At 46.4% G+C, this 24286-nt stretch overlaps 1 protein-coding gene and 1 long non-coding RNA gene across 2 annotated transcripts; one reads left to right on the plus strand and one right to left on the minus strand.

Annotated features, from left to right (window-relative positions):
• The first annotated feature begins 4807 nt into the window (after window positions 1–4807).
• Window positions 4808–12406, plus strand: LOC137863620 (V-set and immunoglobulin domain-containing protein 4-like). Its single transcript, XM_068696920.1, has 8 exons — window positions 4808–5022; window positions 7490–7846; window positions 8585–8866; window positions 9090–9185; window positions 9966–10031; window positions 10487–10600; window positions 10931–10952; window positions 11290–12406. The coding sequence occupies exons 1-8, from the start codon at window positions 4968–4970 to the stop codon at window positions 11498–11500; spliced, it is 1203 nt and encodes a 400-aa protein (XP_068553021.1). The 5' UTR covers window positions 4808–4967; the 3' UTR covers window positions 11501–12406.
• Window positions 12407–16917: 4511 nt separating this feature from the next.
• Window positions 16918–23454, minus strand: LOC137863621 (uncharacterized). The gene is made up of 3 exons (XR_011101003.1): window positions 23348–23454; window positions 22589–22696; window positions 16918–17392 (listed from the first exon to the last, which is right to left on the minus strand). It is a non-coding gene; the product is annotated as an uncharacterized lncRNA (long non-coding RNA).
• Window positions 23455–24286: the final 832 nt, after the last annotated feature.

Raw genomic sequence — 24286 nt, forward strand, 5'->3', positions numbered from 1 at the left:
CCATGGAATGCTTTCACTTTACGTGTGCTTGCAGCAGACTGTTCTGAAAGATACCGAGAACAACAGTAAAGGATGATTAGTGATACAAAACTCCTGCACAAATGCATTAAAATTTCTCAGCTTCAAAAAATAAAATTAAAAGAAAAAAAAGAGGAATGAGTCAGAATGAGCTGAGTGTACTAAGTCACGACCAGTGGGGAGAAGATGAATAGGGTCTGTTTACAGTTTCTCCGAATGGAAAATGAAGCAGACATTAGAAAAAAATTGCCTGGTATAGCTTCTAAAAGGAGAGAAGTACTTCTTACATGCAATATATACATAAATTTGGAGCACAATGTTATTCATTAATTTCCATTAAAAAACAAAGTATATGGAACTCCAATGAGTAATTTGATGAATCAATTACATAAAAGTTCTTCAGAATTCACAAGCCACCAGGGATGCTTTACAGATACAAGTGATACTACACTTTCTCCATGGATTTCTGTCACAAGTTTTATTTCTTGTTATAAAAAATATACTTAAAATCCAGGTCGAGGAAACCTTGTTTACAAAATTAAAAGGGAAGAGACAGCAACTTTTGTTGGTGATTATGTCTTGGAAAAAAATGTAGATGTGTACATGCAGCTTCTTGCAAATATGGGGAATCAAATGAAGTTCATTAAACTTCAGGACTGCAGAGGTAGCAGATTTTGTTCTACTTCTCTATATTTTGACCATATAGATGTACATGTACATGAATGTCTGATGTGTGATGAGGAAGCATATAGTGTTCCTCTACTTAAAACCACAGGAATTATTGTGAATCTGTTGAAGCTGGGATAGGCTTTGGATGTTGTGTTAAGTGATATTTATAGATTTCAGTCAGCCACGGTTTAGGGAATAGAAGGTGTAAAAGTTGCTGCTAGTCCAATCTGAGGTTAAGAGTTAGTGAAAAAGAGTTATTTTAGCCTGTAAAAGAAAATGAGCTTTATTGTGGAGAGTATAAAAAGTCAGTGCACTCTTATGATCTTTCCTTCTTCCTAAGGAGGAAAGTGAGTAGGAAAGGAAAATTGTTTCAGTAATATTGCAAGACACACAACTATCACCAAAAGGCTTTTCCAGAGGATAACAGAAAAATCATGACTGAATAATGTGTCAAAGTCATGAAAAATTGGCAGCATTGAAATTTCCTGGGAAACTCATGTTTTCTTTACATTTCAGCTCTAGATGACCTTACAGTTTTTGGGACCTTGCAATAATGTTCTCTTTGTTTAAAAAGGGTATTAAAAAATTGTGTATTTTTTAATACACAATTAAAAAATTGCAATGGTAAATGTGAGAGAACTGTGGTACACGCAACTGTAAAGACTCCTGGAGTTAGCTTCTGTGGGACATCCAAGAAACATTTACACTTTGTTTAGCCAGATCTGTAAGTTGGCTATGGCTAGACCAAATAAGAATGTCTTGTTTTGCAGCAAAATTTGGCCTTTTTTCCCCAAGTGTGGATTGTTTATAAAGAGCACTTTGAGAACTTTCTTTTTCAGTTACCTACTTGGTGGTTTGCACAAAGCTTGGTGTTGCATTTCATCCTCTTGCAGACTAAAAAACTTATTTGCATCAATCACAACTGGAGAACTGCAGAAAACCTGTTTGGCCCCTGGCAGACTCAAAACTTGAGGGTAAGATCCAGGCTCTGCACAGCTGAGCCCTATGAGTGGGGTCGGAGGTCCCACCTGCACTCATTTTGTTATGAAACAGGCGTCTTTGCTACACTACCTCTAAATAGCCAGAGATGTAGTGGCAGAAATTCCAGACCAGAGAGTGATATTGGTCACTTTGAGTTGAAGAAATGATTCTTGGGGTTGTGTTATACCCAGTGTGCAGTGGGAATGTGGGTGCCTGTGTGGGGAAAGGCTGCCAGGCATTTTTCCTGACTGGCACTACAAGGGTGAAAGCAGTGGATTCAATCCAAAGCACTGAAATACAGAGGCACTGCAACTACATAGACGTAAAAGGGTTTTTCTTCATGTGGTCAGATGCAAAACCACAAGGAGTGCCCCTGAAGAAATAGACAAACCACGGGACTCAGGGAGAAGAACACTAGCAGCTACATCTCTGCCCCAGGGAGACAAAGATGTCATGCAAATCACATTTTAGGAACTACAGTTCTTTATGCTTGGTTTAGCGAAGTAGTCAACTTTTATCCTGTATGATTACATCTTCAGGAAGTCTTGCATGTCCGGTTCAAAAAATTGCCATATCAGCAGTTCTAGCTTGGGTTTTCAGCTTGCTCCAGAGCACGTTCCCCAAAATCCAAATAGTCTTCTTTCATAGTCTTTTGAATAGGAGGTAGGTTACTAGCACAAGCTTCTATTACTAGTCATGGACAAAATTGTGCACAATGTTGGTTTAAAATCACCTCCCTGAAAATGGACTCATTCGTTCTCAAAAAAAATGCCTGAATATTAACAATTGCTTTTTTATGTTTGATTGATTGATTTTAGAGAGCACTCAAACATAGCTAGTGGCTTCCTGATGGCAGAGAGTGGGCAGATGAGGTACAGACAGAATGGAATGGTATCATCAGAGAAGTCAAGAACAAAAGGCAACCTAAATCAAGTCTTCATTGTATCAGCAAGGACATGCTCTGCACAAATGGATGGTACCATTGCCTGTTATTTTTCTCAGAAAGATGACAGCTGGAGGTAGCTCTTAGCCTGGAGACTCATAAGAATTTTTTGCACCAGGTCTTGCCACACCACATTCAGCTTTTTCCTCCAGGGTGCCCATGCTTGCCATAGTTTTACTGCAAATTGTACTGCTGCAAGTCTTACTGCAGCAATAAGCAGAGCTCAGCTGAAATCACATTCAGCAAATCATCCAAGTGTGGATGTGCCTCTGCCCAAACAGTGAATAAAACCTTCACCGTTCTCATCAGTTTACTGACTTTGGAAAATGAAGACAGTCACCAGTGTTCATTACCTTGCACAGAAAAGGAGCCAGACATCACTGTTGAACTGCAACACTTCCTGAAAATCGTCTGAACTTGGCTTCAGTGTAACCAGCTAAACCAAACAGATACCTGTCATGATGGGTCAAAGCTGCGGTAAAACTACACAAATTGCTGCTGGAAGCTCTGTTGGAGCTTTTGTCCTAGCTCCAACAGAAAATGGCTCCTTATATTTCAGATACCTGCCTCCTGCTCAAAGAAACTATTCTGAATTTCTTGCAAACCTTAGACCCCCATATTGACATCTGTGAGAGAAGTATTCCAGGGGAGTCTGCTGTTTCTTTTCCTTCATTACACTTTTCTTTCAAGTCAAGAAGTCTGTGCAGACAGAAATCTTCTCCACTGACCAAATAATGAGGAATGGCAAGGGAAATTGAATTATTTCTTGGAAGCATTTCAATGTGTGGTGTTGAATGGTGCAGTTAAAACTATATGCTGTGGCATGACTATTGTGTAAATATTAAAAAGTTGCTTTCATGACTAATTACAGGCCTACAACAGAATTCACTAGGTCAGTAGGCTTGCTTTTATACATGTTTCTTATCTTTAATTCTTTCTCCTTTTGATAATGTTAACCACATATTAAATTCTTAATAATTCTGTTCATAACACCTATTGATAACTTTTGGATCTACTTTTAAAAGTGCCCTTACAGAGTGTGCCCAGAACACTTCCTAGATTCAAGTCACCTTCTCAGAAAACAAACACTGCATGTGCTTGCAGAGCACGAAACATGGTAAGTATAAAGACTCAGGCGCTAGACAATTGCTGCAGAAATGTCTACTAAGATAATCTCTGATACTGTGAAAATGAGAGCACCAGGCAGTGACCATTTGCTCACCCGTAGATGGTAAAAACTTATATAACATTAAATTCAGATGACTCTAGGTTGTTAATCTCTCATTTCACTATGCACCTGCTCCATGTCCCTGCCAAATACAACTGCAGTTGCAGCTGCACTGCAGTAAATCACAGTTTCTAGGCAGGTAGTGGAAAATGCAGCTTTTGCAGGGAAATTCCTACCATAGTAAAGAGCAGGATGTTGGGTTTTGAATACTTCTCTACATACTTCTGTTGAAACAGAAAAAAAAAAAAAAAGAAAAAAAAAAAGAAAAAAAAAAAGGCATCCTACTTTTTTCTGGTCTAAAAGTCTCAGACTTAGGCAAAGAAACTAAGGCTGGTTTTCTTCCTCACTCAGGCCACAGACTGGCCTACTCAGAAGCTGCTGCAGAAGTGAGTAAATGTGCATGGTAAAATAATTAACTGCTATCAGTAGGAGAAGACACTCAAGGAACTGAACTGAGCCACAACAGGTTGGTCTCTGCCTCATGCTCCTGCATGGTGTTCAATGAGTCAATGCAGTCAGGCCTCCCAAATGAAGGGTACTGTGCTTTTCCAGCTCTGGATGCCCAGTTTGGAGCACTTACAGTGCAATGGAAAGAGGTGCTGAGTATCCTGCTGGGCCATACCATCACAGACAAGTCAGAGGTAACTGAATTCATACCTTTCAAGCATTCTCAGGTTTGTTTTCCCTTGTTACTGATTACTTGACTATGTAGCCATCATAAACCTCTTTCCTTATGAAGTGAATACAAATATGGAAGAAGTGAAAAATAAAAAAAATAAAGGAAAGGGAAAGAACAAATATACACACTATTATGAGGGAAAAAAAAATAGATTATTAGCCAGAAAAGTCAAAAGAATGGTAAGAGAAGTGGGTGGGGATGGGGATATGAAATGGAACCAGAAAGTTGCTTACAGTCTTTGTTCATCCTTCACCCTTCACCTCAGCCATCAGTGAAATGGACTCGTGATATTTCAGAAAGAAGGAAGGAAAAAGGGCAGCACAGCCTGAATCCTAGATGACACAGGACAGAAGAAAGGGAAGTGTTGGTGACTTGCCTTCTGGTCTAAGGCGTGAGGGTGTCTCTCACAAAGTGCAGAAAAAGGAGAGCAGACCTGCAGTTCTGGGAGAATGGGAGAAGTGGTGTGGCTAGCGGTGTTTGTGATGGCTTTCATCAGCTGCAATGGTGAGTAAATGCTTCCTTGCACAAGAAGAAAAATCAGAGTATTAAGAGGGGAGGGAAATTCCTCTGAATTATAGTGTCTTATTTTTAAAAGTTGTTACATGTGGAAAGTCCTTAGTTTCTTGTTTGAAAAATAGAGCCTGACAATTCACAAGTCTTCCTCAGTACTGGGTACAACGAGGGGCTTCTGAGAGCGGGGCAGTATTAGGCAGGTCAGCTCCCATGCACCAAAGCAAGAACAAAACAACATTGTTCAGGACCCTTGGAGAGGACCTGCTCTGGTGTGGTGAGTTACCTTCCATAACTGTTTTTGTGAAGCTGGAATATGCACTTTCTTCTAGAATCAGTTGCTCCCAGGGCAACTGACACTGGCAGAGGAAGGATCTGAGAAACCTTGAGAAAGGTGCTTTGACAAGGTGCACACACAAGCGCAGAACTGCTCCTGATATTTAGAAAAATGGGTGGAAGTATGTACCCTGTTAACTCACAAAGCAGCTCTGCAGATTTCTAGGATCTGTCTCTTAAGCTACTTGTTGGGAGTTAATGCAGTGGAACATAACCCGTGCCTTTCTGGGGAGAGAGGGGAAGGGGGAATGAGATAAAAGGGCATAGACAGAGGTGAGTCAAGTCCAGCTAAACTCAGGTAATCTGCTGCTTACATGAGGCACTTCCCAGGAGCTGTGGTCTTAGTGGACAGACAGCTGGACAGACCAGGAGAGTAAACTAGATACCACAAAATCCGCACCCTCTTCTCCTGTGCCCACTTGAGCCTTTGGCAGTGTGTTCATCTGGTGGAGACAGATATGAACCAAGAATTCTAGGTGAGATCTGAAGTCCTCCAAAGCTAAAGCAAAAAGATTGGTTTTGGTCCACTGTTCCAGTTCCAGGTCCAGTAATTCAGACCAGATACTTAAGGGCTGTTGCCTGCATACCACTTCCACACCACCAGGAAAGCTGGTGCTGGCAAGCTAGGAAGGAATGTGATCAGCTCTTTTACAAAATGGACCAGAGTATAACAGTTTTTATTGTTGTTGTTTGTCATCGTGTCCCATCCTGTTCCATCCCCCTCCACCCTGTTTATTACAGGTAATACAACTTCCTCTGACCAGTCTGCTAATTTTAAATGTAGCTCTTCAGGTTTTTGTCTTGTCCAGCTCTATGTCCCCCTGCTGGGAGAATTCACATAATTTGTCTGGAAGTCTACATCCAGTTTGATAAGTGTCACAGGGAGGAAATGTCTCTTTTAAGAATGGTGTCTCAGAGATTTTTATATTGCTGAGTTTCTCCCATTCCTTCAGTCAGTTCTCCTTTAAGGTCATCCTAGCTAATGCTGAATTTGGGCACACACAGAGTGGCTGACTCCACAGGGAATCAGTGGATGCTAGCAGCAATTACATGGCACACAGCAGTGCAAAACAGTACCGAAGAGATTTTTAAACAAAACTCTGTCCAGATGAATACACTCGGTAGCCAATGTGCTTGAACTTGAGTGAAACAAATACTCTGAGGGTATTTCTCAGCAGAATTCTAAATAGCTTCCATCCTTAGTTTTTTATGATGGGAGTCTGTGAAAAAAGGAAGAAGAGAAATGGAAAAAACCTTTAAAAGCTGATATAGCAAGGAACTGTGTTTGGGATGTGAGATTTGAAGAATGGAGCTGTGCCTGCCCACTGAAAGTCATATAGTAAAGGAAAACCAGTGTTCCATGTCAGAAACAAGTTTCCACAGTGCTCAACCCCAGCAGTCCCTTCAGCTGCTCCTGTGGACAGAGATCCGCAGACCCTCTCCCCACCCTGCGTGGCCCCTCCTGTCAGCTCTGGGACGTGCTGCTGCAGAGAGAAGTGCTTGCACAGCTGTACTGCTGGGTTCTGTGAGCATCAGGGAAGCTGCATAAGAAGTTAGTGATGTTAACAAGTGCAAACCTGGAGCCTAATGAGCATGTTTAGTTGCAGTGACACAATACATTTGATTTGTTCATCCTTCCTCCCATACAGAGGGTACGGGGTAACTGCAATTATTACTGTCAGAACAGTCAGTGTCAGCAATGGGGGGAAGGCCACTGCTGCTTGACTCATCCTGCAAGCATAAGCAGAAAGCCAAGCAGCAGAAGCAGGGCATGAAGTGGGGCTAGGGAGCAGGAATAAGAAATACTGCTTAAGGTCTTGTGAAGACTGTAGCTGTGATGCTGCTACCAGGAGCAGGATTTGTGCCTCTCGATACTGAGAAGGAATTGAGAACTGGCAAGCACCCAGAGAGAAGCAATAAAAATAGCCATGAATTCAAAGAAACTGTTCACTTCCCTATGCTCAGTGAGATGGGGTCAGGCCCCGATTTAGCTGGCTGTGGGTGGGCTACAGCACACCTAAGATGCATGCTGGCTTCCACTGCCTGGTGATTCCTATCTGTCCTAAGGACTTTCCCCTCTCCTGATGCGTTCTTATTTCTTCCCTTCAACTCTTGTTCCCTGCAGCCCTCCTGGACCTGTCTGCTGTCCACCAGGTGGAAGGGGAATGGATGGGCTCCACCACTTTACCATGTACATACGTGCCCTCAGAAGGTTTCACACAGCAAACACTCGCCTGGAGCATGGAGCGAGACCACAGCACCTCCACCATCTTTCGGAGGGATGAATCTGGTGACCACATCTTGTTGGCTCGGTTCCGAGACCGGGTCAGTGTCCCAAAGCGCAGCCCAGGGGATGTCTCACTCCATATCACGAACCTTGAAATCCCCGACAGCGGACACTACACCTGTCAAGTCATCTGGAGGTCTAAAAATAACAGCTTGATAACAAAGGATGTGACCACTACAGTTAGAGTCATCAAAGGTAAATCCAGCAATAAAGCCCTGCTCTTGTATAAACAGCCTAATCCATGGAGCATGTAGGAGAAAAGGGAGCTGGCAGGATGTCTTTCTCCCCATACTGTCTACCCATATCCAAGCTAAGAGTTGAGGTAGCTGGATGAGAAGAGCCTCTCCTGTCCCTGGCTGTGTTAGTCCCTCTCACCAACCAAGGAGGAACTGATGCTCTGTGGAGGCACTGTGGAGGGGTACGGATGGATCGGGGAAGGGGGAGCAGTTAGTCAGCACCCTGGTCTGGATCTACCAATGGGCCACTTGATCCATAGGTGTTTGAGATAGCACCCAGGTCTGGGTTTCTTTCTGTGCCGATAAGCAGTGTCTCTGGTTCTTATAGCAAACGGGAGAGCAAGCGGGTGTCATACTAGCCAAATGTGCCTTCTCCCTTTTGCAAGCATCCTCAGTGTGCATTTAAAAACCAGTCTTTCTCAGGGGGGCTACTGGGAGGGATGGGACAGGCACCGAACCAACAGAGCAGGCCTTCTGTGATGTGGCAGTAGCAACGGGTGGCAAGGCTGGTGTGAACCTGCCCTAGGCACAGGTGTGTAGAGCTCAACCTATGCAATGCAGTGGAGAGGCGATGCTGCCTCTGCCCCTTCAGGAAAAAGGCTTAGGGCTAGAGCGCGAGCTGCCATGGAGAAAGGGAAACCTGCCCCCATCACTGCCGGGGTCAGCACAACCCAGGTCCCTCTGCTTTGTCTTCCAGTGCCAGCAACCAAGCCCACCATCAGGGCCGGCGCGCTGGGGCTGACGGTGCCAGTGGGAGCCAGGACCAGCCTGACCTGCGTGGCCCACGGCTCCCCACCCATCAGCTACCGCTGGTTCCGGGCAGTGCCAGGGGGGACAGCCCTGCCGCTGAGCAGCCAGGCCGAGCTGACGTGGGACAGCCTGCGGCCTTCCGACGCGGGGACATACTACTGCGAGGCAGAGAACAGAGTCGGGGCAGGGGTGGTGCAGCGGAGCGATGCCGTTGAGCTGGTGGTGAGAGGTGAGTCCCCAGCCTGTAGCTCCTCACCTCAGCGGCAGGAACCAGTGAGGCAAATGGTTCCCGTTCGCCCAGGGATCAGGCACGTAGCACCGAATGTGAATCGTGTCTGGATCGCTGCTCAGGAGGGGAGCCCGGCTCTGCCCTTGGCACATCTCGCTTTTGCCTGGCTTGGAACCCAGGCAGGGCGTGCAGCAAACCGTCTGATGAGCGGTCTGTCCCACAGGGTCCCCAGTCACACAGCCACCCACGCCTGGGACCAGCCGGCACACAGGACCCCCACTCCCCTCAGAAGGCAGCGAAGCTCCCCATGCGCTGGGAGGTGAGTGACCTGGGCGGCAGCGACGGGCTGGTTCCACCCTGCTGGCATGCAAATGGCACAGGCTGTCAGTGAGACAAGTCCACGTGCTGGCCCTCTGGGGCTGCACATCCTCTCTGGAGAAGGATAGAAATGGTCCCTCCTGTTGCCTGCAAGCAGGAGCTCAGATGGGGGTGGTGGGGCAGAGCCCCCCAACAGCAGCCGAGCCAGAGCTTGGGAGACCATGGGCTGGGAAACCAGGGGTCACACAGCTTCACCGGGAGTCGCCCGGGGCAAGACCTGCCTTAGGGCTCCGTGCCCTGGGGAGCCTTAAGGTGCTGCTGCCTGTGGTGAAGCACCCCGGGCCAGCCGGGGAGGGAGGGAGTGGGGAAGTCCCGCAGCAACCTGGGTGAGTCCCAGCGAGGCAAAGCTGAGGCATCCCTGGCTGTGGTGTAGCCAGCCGCAGGTGCTGGTGCCGAGAGCCACAGGGCTGCCATTGGCAGGGGTTGATGGCCAGGGAGAGGACAGCATGAGTGCCACAGGTAGTGTGCGAGCCTGCTGCCAGAGAACATACAGGATGACACGGCAGAGAGAAAATTATGGCTCGTCAGTATGGGAGCAGGTGAGATGGGTGTTTTCTTTCCGTGCACCTCAGCAGTGACAGCCTTAGATAATGCAGACTGCCCGGGCAGAGCTCACTGCCTGCCTCGCTGCAGTGGCTTCACCAGGAAAAGGCTGCTCTGGCTGACACTGCAGGGGAGCCCTGGGACCCCTTGCAGTGCGTTCACCCTTGTGCCTTGGCAGATCTGTCCACAGCAACGCTGTCCGCCAGGAATGATGTCGTTTCAGAGAGGGCTCCCGCTGCCACAGGTGAGCAAGCCCCTTGGTGAAACACGCACGATTTGCACGGGGAGGGGCAGGCTGGCAAACACTCCGCAGACCAGACCCTGAAACCGACTGCCCCATTTTGCATTTTGCATTGCTGCTGGGAGCAAACCCCGGGCCTGTCAAACGCAGGCAGGAGCTGCCCTCTCGGCCGCCTATCCACAGGCCTTCCAGAGTTCATGTAGTGCCTGATGTTTGCTTTCTGATTGTGCCTTAACGGGGATGAAAACGTTAACAACGATCTCAGCCCCAGCCTTCACAGTTTGTCCGTGTTTTGGCCACGGCTGAGGCTTTCACCGGGCTGTCAAGCAAAGTCAGCGGTCACTGGGAGCTTTCAGCAGCCCGAGGGTCCCCGCCACCCGCGCTGCTCAGAGGGCTCCGGTCCGCTTGGCACAGCGCGGGCTGCGGTCCCCTCACCGCACCCCCCGCCCCTCCCGCAGGGCCGCCGCGGGCCGCGCTCTCCCCGCACCTCTACGCGCTGGCGGCCGCCCTCGGCGGCGTGGCGATCGGCGGGCTCCTGGCAGCGCTGCTGTGCCGGCGGCGGACCAAGGCGGGTGAGCAGCGGCACCGGGCGCGGCACGGGGGGCGGCGGGGCGCTGGGCGGTGCTGAGCCCTCCGCAGCTCCATATCCCCTTCCTCCCCTTGGCCCCCTTCCTCCCCTTGGCCCCCGTGTTCCCCGTCACCCTGCCTCGGCCCCTGTCCTGCCCCAGCCCCAGCCGTCCTCCCGCAGGGAGAGGCAGGGTGGGAGGGTGACTCCTGAAGGTGGGAATACCCGGGAGCAGCTGGGTTTGGTTGGTTTATTTTTGTTTGTTTCTTGTTTCTCCCTGTGGCACATTAATCATAAAATTTATTGATACATTTCTTTGATTATTTTTTTTTCCCAGAACCCACCTATGAAGTTGCTTTGTGAGTATATTTTTTTCATCTGTGATGTTGAGAAGGCTTTGAGGGTATCATACTGACATTTGTTTCAGAAAAGCTTATTTATTCAGTGAAAAGCCAAAGATTTCTTTGAATTTTTATTTGGGGGGGGGGGGGAGGGGAAGGGCAGGGGCAGGTACTGAATACCTTGACAGTCTCATTTATTAGCAGCATCAGGACATTAATGTTTTAGTGCAGGAGTAGTAACTCATGCTAATCTTAACCTGTAAACACTTCATATTACTTTTCTATTAAGAGTTATATCTATATCTATATAATTACTTCTGATTTAGTCCTCCTTTTTAATGTTTCTTTATTTCAGCCATAGCACTGCAGATGTCACAAGACTGGACACTAATGCAGAAGTACCTGTTCAGTGCCTAAAAGAAAAGATAAATTTGGAGGCTGAAACATCCTATGAAATTGTCACCGTGAAAGACAACAACTATGACAATGTATGCAAGGGCAAAAATCCTGAGTATGAGACCCTTTTGAATTCCATGGAATCAGAATATGAAGTGCAAAACTTTTAGCAGAGTACCACATTTCCACATGAGCAGCTGCAGATAGTGAATGGTAAACTTTACCAAGGGAAACTATTCTTCCTGCCTGCCTTCTCCTCTGATAAATATACCAGTCTTTTTGCCTTTTTTTTTTTTTTTAAATCCAGGGGAACTGCGTAACCACCTTAGTCTTTGGCAAATGAGTCCCTGCAGTTGGTGCAGAAACACTCAGCCAAGTGCTTATCTACCTACCTACTTTTATTTTTTTAATATAAAAAATAATTTCTGAGCAGCCTCCAGGTCAAAATGTTGCTGGGTGCAACACTTAGCTAATAATACCAGCAAGATGTACTCTCAAGTGCATGTTCCCCTGTTAGGACATGCCGGCAGGTGAGGAGTCAGGAATTGTGCTAGAAATGGATGTCCCCTGGATTTTGCAGTTCAGCAAATACTGGTTTTACAGCTTGTTTTTTGCCTTGAATCTTACAGAGGATAGTATGGGGACAGCAGAGGGGGTTGATATGCCAGGAATATCACTTTTACAATCAAACTGGAAATGGCCCTGTAGGTAATGAACCTCCTAACTGCCACCTTGTTTTTCTCCTGAAAAAGCAGAGCTGGTGTTGAAAAAAATTATAACATTTTAATTTTCAATGTGGAAGACAGAGGCATGATAAAATAGAAGCACTGCAGAGAAAAATTTGAGACATTTGTAATAGCAATTGTTCAAGGAACCTCTCTGGACTCAACAGACTGGCACTGATTTGCTGTGTGGGACATGACACTGGTTCCGAAGTCTGGTTACAACTGTGATAGTTACGCTGATCTACATTATGGGGATGCTGTGAGCATTCATGTTTGTAAAATGCCTTGAAAAGTGCTTGGTTAGTGCAATGCAATTTCTTTCCCAGGGCAAATATGAAATGCTTCAAAGGATTTTGTGGCATATGGATTCTGACTTCCTCGTTGTTTTACCATCCAGCGCCTTCATTCTTCTGATGCTGGCAAATTTATGCTTTTGCTCTGTCTTCTCGTTTAGTTCTGCAGAGCAGGTAGGGAGGGGTACAGTCATGGCCACGGTTTGACTTGGAAGTCTGAGTTGAGCTTAACCTTTTAAACAGGAGAGGACAGAAGGGAGGCATCGAGTCAGCCCACATCAGACTGCTCTCATCACTACAGCCCTCTCCACACCCCAAAATGGTACATGTCACAGTTGTGGTGCTGCCTCCACATGCACATTCACAAGCTTGCAGCCACCTACTGCTGCAGTATAAGCACACTAGGGTACAGCAGTAGTCTCTTGGAACAGTGATGACAGCAGACAGACCTGAAGCCGATGGAAGAACTCCCATTTCAGTGAGTTTGTTAGAAACAGCAATACTCGAGCTGGGCAAGTTTAGGGCTGAAGGGTTTCCAATATTGCTTTTCTTCCAGATGCTTCAGCTAGCTCTATTTTTTTTTAGGAATGCACGACTCACAGTAGGGAGGTAAATGTAATGCTGCTACATCACTGTAAGAGGTTAAAAGGGTTAGAAGAGAGGTCATCTAAAGGATATAAAAAACTGCCTGTGATTTAGCTCAAGTGTCAGAATCCTTAACTTCCACGTCATAGCATTGCTCAATACATTGCTCTAAAAGGCAGTTACCTAAAAAAAATGTTGTGCAGCTCCCTATTTACTGTTTCCTCAAGGACTTGAACATTTTCATCCCAGCAAAAAACAGCTGTTTTCTACCAGCCCACACTGCAAATGATTTTCCTTGCAAGAGACTGAAGCCGGGGGGGGGGGGGCAGCGCAATTTGCGGCTTGCAGGCTTTAGAGCTGCTTGGCTAGTGACTCTTACAGATCTGCCATGCTTCTGCTGCCAACTGCTCTAAAATCACAAGATCCACTTAAAAATAGGAAGCCCACATTCCCTACGTTAGTTTTAAAACTCTTCTTAGAATGTGGATTTTGGCTTTTTTGTTTTGCCAGGTGGTTCCTGTGCTACAAGGCCATACTTTGCACTGCCAAGGCCTTCCTCTCAATCAGGAGGGCTGATCTTTGAGGTCAATCTTTAATGCAACGCTAGCCGGGCTCATGAACTTCAGATTACATGCAGCCCTGACAAGGAGCCCTTAGTCTATAAACCCAGTGCTAATGGGGTGTAGGCTTGGCTGTGGGGTGTGTGATCTCTTACCTGTGCTTAAACATACTCTAGGGCATTCCTGGGTCTCTTGCAAAAATAAAACAGAGGGTATGTTCCTTTTTACAAAGGCAGCAAGCTGCGTGCTTAGCTGTTCCTGACTTCAGCTGAAGCACATTTCCTGCAGGAAGCTTTGTTACCCAATAGCCTGGTTTGTTTACTCTTTGTTTATCATTAGCATCTTACATGTACTGGCACTGCTGGTGTGCTGCCATGGTGCGGGGCCCTCTGTCTGTCAGACCCCTCTGGACACCGGCTGCCGTCCTATGGACTCGGCAGGCAGATCACCAGTAGGGATGGGGATGCTGCCTTAAGTAAAGCAGATTTTTAGGGACAGTCACTTGGCTTCTGTTAAGTGCCAAGTAAAATCTTCTGTTAAGATTTAACAGTGGCTTCTGTTAAACCCATCAGAGCAGCTGGGGGAGCATGGTGAAAGCAGACGAGCTTGGGGTCATGCTGAGAAGGAGTTCTCAGCACTAACTGGAACCCTCATGGCTGTTGTCTCCGCTCACTCAGCTCTTCCCTTTCCCTGGGCCAGCAGCCTAAGAGCAAGGTCAGGCAGATTTTTATGGCCTGAGTGCTGGGAAGAACAGAACCTTGCTTTTACCTTCAGAGCCCTGAATTACAATGACACATCTTTAGGACATTAGTGATTATAAGATCAGAGAGAAAATTTTACTGTGTCTTTTGCAGGGTTTCACATCCACAGCAGTGGGCACTGAGGGGCAGTTGTGCTGCACTGCCAGGCTGCTGTGCTTCCCAGCAGCAGCCAGCGGGGCCTGGCCATGCTCCCAGGCTGCACAGCACCTGCTCTGGGCTTGCATGCTGGCGCTGCCCTCCCACTTGGCTAGCTGCCCTCTGCCAAGGACAAGCAGTGCTGGAACCCCTAGAAATATGTGTGAGGGGCTCTTCTGCCTTGCACCTAGGACTGAGGTAGGCCATCCCTGCATTGCTGTGTGTTCATTGTAGCTCATGCATTCACTGCAGAGCGCACCTCCCAGAAGCTGACCTTGGAGACACCAGGTTGAAACAGAAGCTGTTGGCATTAGTGGTCTCAGGGGTAAAGCAAAACAAAAACAAAAACAAAAACGAAACAAAACAAACAAACAAAAAAAAAAAAAAAACAAAACAAAACAAAAAAACAGGGGAATGGGGAGCTGCAGCTCTGTGCATGCAGGATAAAAGCATCTGGTGTGAGGTCAATGTTATGTGGGAGAGGAACTGAAAACTTCTCAGCTTCCCCATCCTCAACACTGCAGATCCAGCCCCAAAATGCAGGATGAGACACTCTCTTTCTCCTCTCCAAAGTCCATTCTCATTCATTTACAGCTAGCCTAATGGTTTTTGCAAGATTTGCTGCCTTTATAAGCTCATGACTTCAATTTTCCATTACTATATAACACCATTATTTTTCCAAATTTTGGTTCATCCCAGCACTGATCTGCTCTGAGGAGCTTCAGACAGTTTCTTCAGAAGCCCTGAAGTCTAGAAGAGGCTGCACAGGAAAAAAAAAAAAAAAAAGTAGCAGATGCCCCAGGTGAACACATCTCAAGTACCTCAGTTGCCCTCGAGATGGGGCAGCAAAATGTCTTTGGTCATCAGCAACAGACCAATGGAAACAAAAAGCCTTTCTCCAGTGCATAGGTTGTTGTTTTTCTCTATGCAGTGAGTGTGGTTGTATTTTATTTAAATCTTTGGCATGTTTGGCAGTAAAAACTGTTGGAAACAACATTTTTCTTCTGAAAGCTGAAAAGGGCTTTGCTGTTGTGTACCTCCATCAAACAAAAGAACTTCTCCCCTCCTTGCACTGGTCACTTACCCGGTGACATGACTCATCCACTAAAGGCCAGCTCCGCACCAGCACAGAAAGGAAACCTCAGCTTCCTCTCTGAAACTACCAAGTCTCCAGAAAAAAAAAACACACTATTTCTAGTGGCTAGCACATTGTCATGAGACTTGCAGCTCTACTTCAAAGCAGAGCGCAGTTGCAGGGCTTGTACAACTGTGGGGACGTTGGCTTCTAAACTGCCAAGTTTGCCTTGGACTTCAGAGCTCTTCTGTACCTGCCATTCTAAACACGGAGAAAAGAGAGGAAGTATCCAATAAAGGAATTCGTACCACTGTAATTTGGTATTTCCTGTAGAAGAGGAAGGGGTTAACTTTCTTCCCCTAAAAAGCAGAGGGGCAAACTTTTCTGAAAGTAAAACCATAAATGAGGAAACAACAGTGAAGAGCTTAAAAGGAATGCTCAGCTAGCTGCTGTGCAGAAGACAGGCCTGTTGAAACCTTGAGGTCTGTGAAGGCAGAAAGGGTTGGGATTGATATATCTGCCTGCTGCATTAAGGATCCACAGGGAGACAAAACAAACCCTGAAATAATAGACTTTGTTCTCTTCTGAAGCTGACCTCAGTGATAGAGATCAGGGTGATGTCCATGAGTCATGCGTAGGTGCAAGAGAGAGACCACGGGAGTGTGAGTCACAGTGACTAGGACTGTGTTTGTCCAGAAGCATACAATAAGCCCTACTGATAGGACTTATTCAGAAAGCAGAACATAATTTGCTTAGGCAATGCCATATATTCATTGGTCCCAACATTGTACAAACTCCAACTTCTAGAAAATATTTAGCAAGAAATAGTTGCAACAGCAACAAAAAAAAAAGTGTCTTAGTATTAAAGTTTATCAATGTTGCGAAATTTACTGGTGGTATTGTCCTAAAAAAGGAGTCAGTGAAGTGTTGGGAATTTCTCTCAATTTCTGAATTTTTTAATTTAAATGCTTTCAGGGAGTGTGGTTTGTCATACTGGGTTAGGCACTCACCCTCTGTTACCCCCACCCCAAGAAATACCTCCAGCTACATATCTGATACATCACATCAGTTATTAAAAATGTTGACCGATCATTAGATCTTCAAGTAGATGATTTAGAGGGAATTATTTTCATAAAATGGCAGAAATATAGCAAAAACTACAATAGGCAACCTTGTTGCAAGTGCTGACTAGGAATAATCAGACAAAAACAAGGAGTCTTCTCCGAACAACAAGGTTCCAAGAAAAAGCAATGGACTCCATAGACTTATTTAAAAAGAGCTGGAACAAACAAGCACTTCACACTGGCTAACAGAATAGGGGGAAGTTAAACAGAAACCTCATTAATTTGTACTCCAGCTTCAATTAAAAAAAAAAAAAAAAGATTCCTACACATCAAAAAAAAAAATCCACCAAAAATGCTATTAAGGCTAATGTTTCCATTACCCACATTGGTATTATTATAGTTGCCAGAACCTTTATTAACTGAACAGGAAATTTATTAATAGCTTGCTAGCCAGTGCTGTGACACAGAACAGTGTTGTCCTTGGCTGTTTTCCCAACACAGAGGAATGGTACCAGCATCACTTCTGCAACAGTTTGCCATTAAGATTACACCCCAACAGGCACTTCTGAAATTGGGGTGTAAAGGAAACCTGACAGCATGGCATCAGACAGGCATTCAGCAAGTTTGCTCAATACCTCGTCACATTTACAGAGAGGATCAGAATGCAGATGCAAAGGCTCCTGCCCAAGTCAAGGAAGGAGTCGGTTCCCTCGGTGTGCAGCTGTGTTGCTCAGCAAGTGCCTCACTTGGGGTATTTGACAAACTGACACTCTGCCAAACTGAGTGTCAAACTCAGCTTGTCAAATACACGCAGTGCTGCACTGCAGCTCTCTCCAGGCTCACAGTCTTCACTGAGATGCTGTCCTGGACAAATGAAAAGGGAAAAGAAGGATTGAACCTGCTGTTAACTTCAGAGACTTTTTCCAGTTCACAAACTGTCATCATCCCTCCCACATTCCCCCCTCCAACATTTTTCTTTGGGTAAGGGAGAACCACACAAGCAGACATTGCCTTCTGCTGAGGGAAATGTCCACTATATTAGTTCAAGGCTAAAGCTCTGTGGAGCTGGAAATGATGCCAAGTTTTAAACTAGCCTTCTGCCTTAGCTATACATCTACCTTGGTGGCTTGAAATATTGACAAAATGTCCATCCAAATGCTCAGACATACAATTTGGGTACAACATCATGAAGACCAATGTCTCTCTAGACACACAAAGTCTAGACAAAGACCCTGAGAACATACTGCAATGGAACAGTTCTGCATTGGTTAGAGATAAGGGCATGATAATCTAACAGACTTTTCACAGCTTTCATTTTTATTCTTCTAAATTTAAACAAGATTTTCAGGCTTCTCAGATTTATTTATTTATTTTTAATTTGGGTCTCTATGGTACAGGTTGGGGTGAAATCCTGGCTCTACACATGCTAAAGATGAAGTTCCTTTTGGCAGGAATAGCCTTAGGGTTTTACCTCTTATTGTACCACTGATAGCTAAAAAACAATCTTTTTACCTAGACCTAAAGATTTGAAGAAGGAACCCTTCCAGACTGTCTGAAAAAGAAAAAAGGGTACAACTCTGCCCCTGTGCATGCATGTAGAGGATCACCACTGGTTCTTCTGGAAGTAAGATCAGCTGCCAACATTGGCTCAGAGTCCAGTGCAATGTGTGTTCACTTTTGAAAAAGAAAGAAAGAAAAAAAAAAGTAAAGAAAAGAAAAAGCAACCACAGCAGCTTCTGGTCCCTGTAAATTTCAGTCACAAACTCTGCCTGCCAGCATGAGGCTGCGCTGTTACATGTTATAAAGACTGTGATATTAAATAAAGACCAAAGCACCACACAGAGAAACTGCGAACTTCTTTGGGAATGAAGTGAAACTTTCTCTTCCGTTGTCAAACCAACCCCCTTCTGCTTCATTTTGAGCTCATAGAAGAAGCCTCTCCTGCAATAAGTGGAGTTTTTCACCCTAATACACTGACACAATCCATGTTCCTTTAAGTATGAATATAACCTCCTCCTCCCAGTATTCCTTAGCACAAAGACCAGAAGATGCTGTCAACACCCCTATTCCTTTAACAAGAGTATTAATTAAATTCACAAAAGTACTTGAAGAAAATTAAATAAAATATACACAAGAGAAGATATTGCTAAGTACTACCATGCACCATGTCATTCAGGGATGTTGACAGTTCAGAACTTGAGTTTAAAATCGATCTGAAATTCTGACATGTGCAACTCTTGGGAAAATTTATCATGACTCCTAAACTGCACACATTTTGCATAATGCTAGTTTAGTGTCATTCATGCTCTCTGCAGGCCAGGCCCAGCTGTAGACTAGTTTTAATCATGGCACTTTTAGCTTCCTTCCTAGTCCCCTGATCTTAATTTCACATGACCAGCAGCACCAGTTTCTGAGAAAGCAGCCAAACTATCTTTGGTATCAAAATGAAAAACTAAAATGGTTATGCTAGTTATATTTTGGAAGGCTGACCATTAAAGACATGAAAGTAGAAATCAGCTGCGGTATGCTAACAGCATTCCACAGAGAGCAATTTATTAAATCTTTTCTATCCGACTTCTGGGGCTCTGTTTTAAAAGGATGATCATAGGATCCCATCAATATGAAAAGGGATTTTTTTCTTTTTAATGTAAAAATACAAAATAAAAAATGACAAATATGTGTTGTTTATACAAGCTCCAAAACCAGCAGAATGAAAAACGGTTTAACAGTAAAGAAACAGCTACAACTTTAAAGATTAAATCAACTTCTAGATGAGGTTACTACAAAAGCTTTGCAATTCTTACATTCCCCCTACCCTCCACATTACACCTTTAGTATGATGTAGGTAGCAAATAGCCCTTTGTTCTGGCTCTTAATTCGGAATAGATTTCAACCACGGTGGATAAAAGCAACATGTTGCAATGGATAGACGAAGTGTGTGCATTTCATGAGTATTTGAAAATTCCTGTCAGTGCTAATAAGCTGATTTAAGATCATTCTAGCAAAAGACTTACTGGTTTAACCACGATTCCAACTGATGCGTGGTTGGTCAAATTTCTCTCCTTTCAAATCAAACTCTGCAGTACCATGGCAAACGAAAAAAATGTTCTGAAGGGTTCACATAGCTGTTGTTGGTCTTAATAACACCAGGATGAGCTCTCTCTGCCTGAAAATGCTTTCAGTAAAGAGTTAGATACCACATGCTAACTACTGGTAGCACAGAGGTAAAAGAAAAATAAACCTGTCCCCCCATAATACCTCTCAGACATAGCAAAGTGTGTTGGAGAGGCTGAGCTGCACAAAGACTGAGCAGGCTTTTCTGCAGGTATCAGTTACCAGACTTGCCTCAACTTCAATGCTGATTTCTACCAGTGGGAGATCTGGCCTTGAGAGGAGGAAAAAAAAGAAGGGGTGGGGGGGTGAGGAGAGAGAAAAAACCCACAGCATTGCTTCTGCTATTGCAGCTTAAAATAATCCCCCATTGCGGCTTTCTGAGGGGGAAAACAGCCACAAAAAACGTTGCTGTCAGCAACAGATAAGAGGAGGGTCACACAGTGGAGATAATTCTATCAGCAGATGGGAACAGAGCTTTCTACCCCACCCTGTAATGATAGTATCTCATTTGAATGGATTTTTCATTGTCAGAGCTTCTGGTTTCAGGCTGAAATGGGTATTTCCAACTAAAGGCTTGGTGTCATAAAACAGACTGAGCAATCAAGTGCATACTCAGGGGGAAAAACAGAAAGAGTTTTTCTTCCTGCATTCTCCAGTAAGTCCCTTACTGAAGTCACACAATGCTTTGTTTCCAGCCCCCCCCCCCCCCCCCCCCCCCAAGCCATGTACCATCTCTCAGGGATTTTTACATGGCTGTCAGACAGCTCTGCAACTTGTGATGAAAATAAATGAAAAGTAAAAATATTGCATAGGTTTGACTCTAAGCCTAATAACGTGTAAACATGTGGCTGTGTGTTTTTCACATGCTGAGTGACAACGTCCTAAGATGCAGATTGCTGCAATTTCAGGACATGCAGTTATTATTCAAGATTTGAGCTGGAATCAAGGCCATCACTGTTTTCTGCTTAGTTAAACCCAAATGGCAGTGTGGATTGGAAGCAAGAATCCTCACAGATCTGTGGTGAATGGGGTCTGCTGATCCTGGCCACCAGTAAACCTTGGGACATGCTTCTCCTAGGAGCTAGAATTCTTTGTTATGACCAAATCAAATTCAAATGAGAGCTTGCTCACGGCAGACTTCCACTGGCTGCCATTCTGATCCATTTAGGATCTTCTCATGCTCCCAACCCTGCAGCTGAAACTGCTGTGAGCTTTGCCTGACAAATTTTGGAATATTTGGCTCAGGAGGTTTAATCTCATCTATAAGGCAGGCTCCAGCAAAGTGTGGAGCTGAAGCCCAAAGGGTTTGCTTCACTGCAGGCAAGCTGGGCTATATATGCAAGTGTATCTCCCTGTAGCACATCTGACTTGGATAAGACAGCTAAAAACGTAAAAACAGAGCAAGAGGCCAAATGCTGCAGCCAGTTCATTAACAACTCCTGCTCTTTAGCTGGCAGGTCCCAAAGCAGCTCTAAGCTATCTGCTCTGCCATACAGTTCAGCTCCAGTCTGAGCCGATGCAGCCAACAGCACCATATTCTGCTTTGCCAGAGGGCTCACAGGGGTGAAGACAGAGCCTTTTCAGTGGCATATGAATTGCTTGCTCCCCAGGAGGAGCTGTGAAACTGCAGCATAGGGCAGCAGCTTTAGGGACAGCCCCATCCCTGGAGGCCTTTTCTCCTCCTGGCTCTGCAGCAACTGGGAAGGCCCTTGCCTCTCCTTTCAGGGGTCTTTGGGCTGCAGGTTACTGGACAGAGTGCTGACCAGCTGCCTTGTCCTAAGGAAAATTCCTAGGCACTGTGACTTGGCGAGTACAGCCACTGCCCCAGTTTTGGTGAGGCGCTGAGTGAGAGCCTGAAGTGCATCAGTGAGGACTATCCCTAAGCAGCTGCAGGAAGCATAAACCAGCCACACGTTCCTGGAACTGTCTTCCTGTGCTACCCTGTTACCTCTACCACACAGCCCTGTGTACGTTGTTTTTTGTCCTTGCTTTTGTCAAAAGACTGAGAGCAGCCCCCCCACCACCCCTGCCTTGCTCAGCCCAAGCTGTCTGTCCCCTCTGCCTATCCCTGCTTCACAATAAATGTCTTCTCCATCTTGTCCTGTGAATCTGACTTTCACTCTTGCTCCTAAAAGTGAAAAGCATAATCCAGCACTTTTCCCCGACAGACAAATTAGCCCCACTTCTAATGGGAAACTACACAGTCTCCTACCTTGTGCCTCAACATCTCCTTCCCATACCTTCCCTCTGTTTTTGCCATGGAGGCTCTCCTGGTACCACTGTCCATCTGTCCGCACGCAGCACTGCGCTGGCAGGCACTGTCACACAGGAGACAGCAATGCCGCCCGCCCCTCTGCCCAGCACAGCACGTCGGTGCTGCGTTGGTGCCCTCACCACACACTTGGAGCCTTCCTCAGCAGGGCTTTGCAGAGCTGCACCCCTACTGCAGCAGTTCAGCGCCAGGCCCAGGTCCTGGACAGGCTTTCCTGCAGCACCCAAGATCAAACCCGCCTCTCCTGTCAGATCAGCACTGTACTCGTGGTAAAACCTGTCCAGTGGGACAGCGAGGTAGATGGGCCAACCCTGCTATCCCCCCTCTTCAGGAGCAGGTACGCCCCTGGCAGACACACAGCTGAGGTCTGGGACATTCAAAAGCAACCCTGATCCAGACCTCAGGCCTGGGATTGCTGTAAGGGACAGAAAAACAGGATGCTGTCTGCCCCACAGCTCAGTGCGCAGAGAGTCACAAGCACAAAGCACCATTCAAACACTCGGGTGAGGACATTGTAGGTTTCACTTACGGCTGCAGGAACAGCTTGCAAGGGCAGGAACCAGAAACACTGCAACCAGCACCTCACAGCTTGTGCAAAAGCACCGAGAAGGGCCTGATAAACCTGTTACCTGGCATTGCTGTCTGTGTGCCCTCCCGCATCCCCCCGTACTCACCTTTGATCTCCAGCCCCTGCTCTGGCTCCTCCGCGGTGCTCACAGGACTCTGCCTTCAGCTGCGAAGGGGAGGGAAGGAGGTGCGCGGGTGACCACTCATCTGACAGCCTGGGGTCAATGGGCAGCGAAGAAAAGGAGCTGAAGGGCATGGCCGCGCCTGGCTGGGACACCAGCTCTCCCTGGTAAAACCCTCCTCCATCCCACAACTTCCCCCACTCTTCGTTTGCGGTGTCTCATCTATGACTAATTGAGATCAAAATCTCCCTACAGCCAGCAACTCATCTGTAGCATGTGTGCGAGCCCAGTGGGAAGCACGTGCATCCCAGTACCGAGTAGGCTATGTACACATCGCTAATGATATAAATTGTCATTCACCCTCATCAATGAATCAGGGTCCCAAGGACAGCACTCTCTGTCTGAGATAGGAGATGTCTGCATGCCCTAACCCTGTGCTTGCAGAAGTATACACTGCCCCACACCACAGCTCCTCCCCAAAGGGAAATACCAAAAAAGCTCCTCTGGTTTAGGAAGATGGGCTCCCAACATGGAGGGGAGGCAACCCAAACCTGAGCTGGCTCTGGTCTCCTGGAAGCTGGTGGTGTAATGAAGGCAGAACAGCTTTCTGCATTGTCAGGGATGCAGACATTGCACATGTTTTTGCACCCCACCACCAGTGGTCCATGGGGCAACCACCCCCAGGGACGATCCCCCCCATCCCCAGCCACCCGTCAGCCAGCTGGATGGGGAGCTGGCACCTACCGTGCTGAGCTAGCTGGGCCCCACCAGGGCAGGGGCACCAGCGTGGGGCTGGCCCCAGTGGTGGGGGCACAGCCCAAGCACACAGCTCGTTTTTGAAGGGGCCGCTCCTCCTTTGAGAGGAAGCTGCGAATGGGGAAGATAAGGCTGAGGTTAGATAACAGGAAAAGGAAACGTCTGGATGCGAGTGACAACACGTCCAAGTTGTGAAAGCTGTTCTTCCCATCCCGCGCCAGGGTGCAAGGCTCAGAGCAGCCATGTCGCCTCAGCAGGCTTGGGCCACTGGAGCAGTGCCGCTTCTCTCTTCATATCCCAGCTGAAGGCATTGTCCTGCTGGCCCTGGTATTTCCACAGAGAAGTGGCCTGGACAGCTGTGCTGGCTGCCCACAGCCAGCCACCCCTCGGCTGCCCAGCCCACAGCAAAGACAGTCTGTGGGGGACCAGAGGAGCTGTGAGGAGGGTCACAGTGCAGGGCAGAGACTGCCAGGAAGGCTTTGGCTCAGGGGACAGGCTCATTGCCATGCTTGGCCCTGAGGGGTGTCACGTCTCTTGGCTGCATAAGGAGCAGGAACAAGGGCTGCTGAGGTTCATGCAGAAAAGTAAGAAATAATGCTTTATTCAGAGTCATTCGGAACTATAACCAAAGCAAGATCCTCTGTTTCTCATCTCCTGTCCTCTCATGGCCTGCCTGCAGTACTGGGTGCCCTAAGGTAGATGCACCATCATCTCTTAGCACTACTTCCATCTAACCTGCCTGGGAGCAAGGCCAGTCAACGCAACTCAAAACGGCAGCCAATGAGCTATCTGTGCTCAAACTATCAATACAGAAGCCAAACTGATGCAAGCAAAAGCAGAAGTTTTAGAGAGAGATTCCTTAGTGTGGACAATATGGCATACTATATTTTTTCAGGTGAAGACTTATCAGAAATGTCACTTTGTGCC

The sequence above is a fragment of the Anas acuta genome, chromosome 13 (genome assembly GCF_963932015.1).
Source record: "Anas acuta chromosome 13, bAnaAcu1.1, whole genome shotgun sequence".
In the NCBI taxonomy this organism is placed as follows: Eukaryota; Metazoa; Chordata; class Aves; order Anseriformes; family Anatidae; genus Anas; species Anas acuta.

Excerpts from the sequence above, each read along its gene's own strand:
- LOC137863620 (XM_068696920.1), top strand. The coding sequence starts at position 4,968 with ATGGGAGAAGTGGTGTGGCTAGCGGTGTTTGTGATGGCTTTCATCAGC. Across the intron at positions 10,032-10,486 it reads GAGGGCTCCCGCTGCCACAG|GGCCGCCGCGGGCCGCGCTC; the intron begins GTGAGCAAGCCC and ends CCCCTCCCGCAG. Across the intron at positions 10,953-11,289 it reads CCCACCTATGAAGTTGCTTT|CCATAGCACTGCAGATGTCA; the intron begins GTGAGTATATTT and ends TCTTTATTTCAG.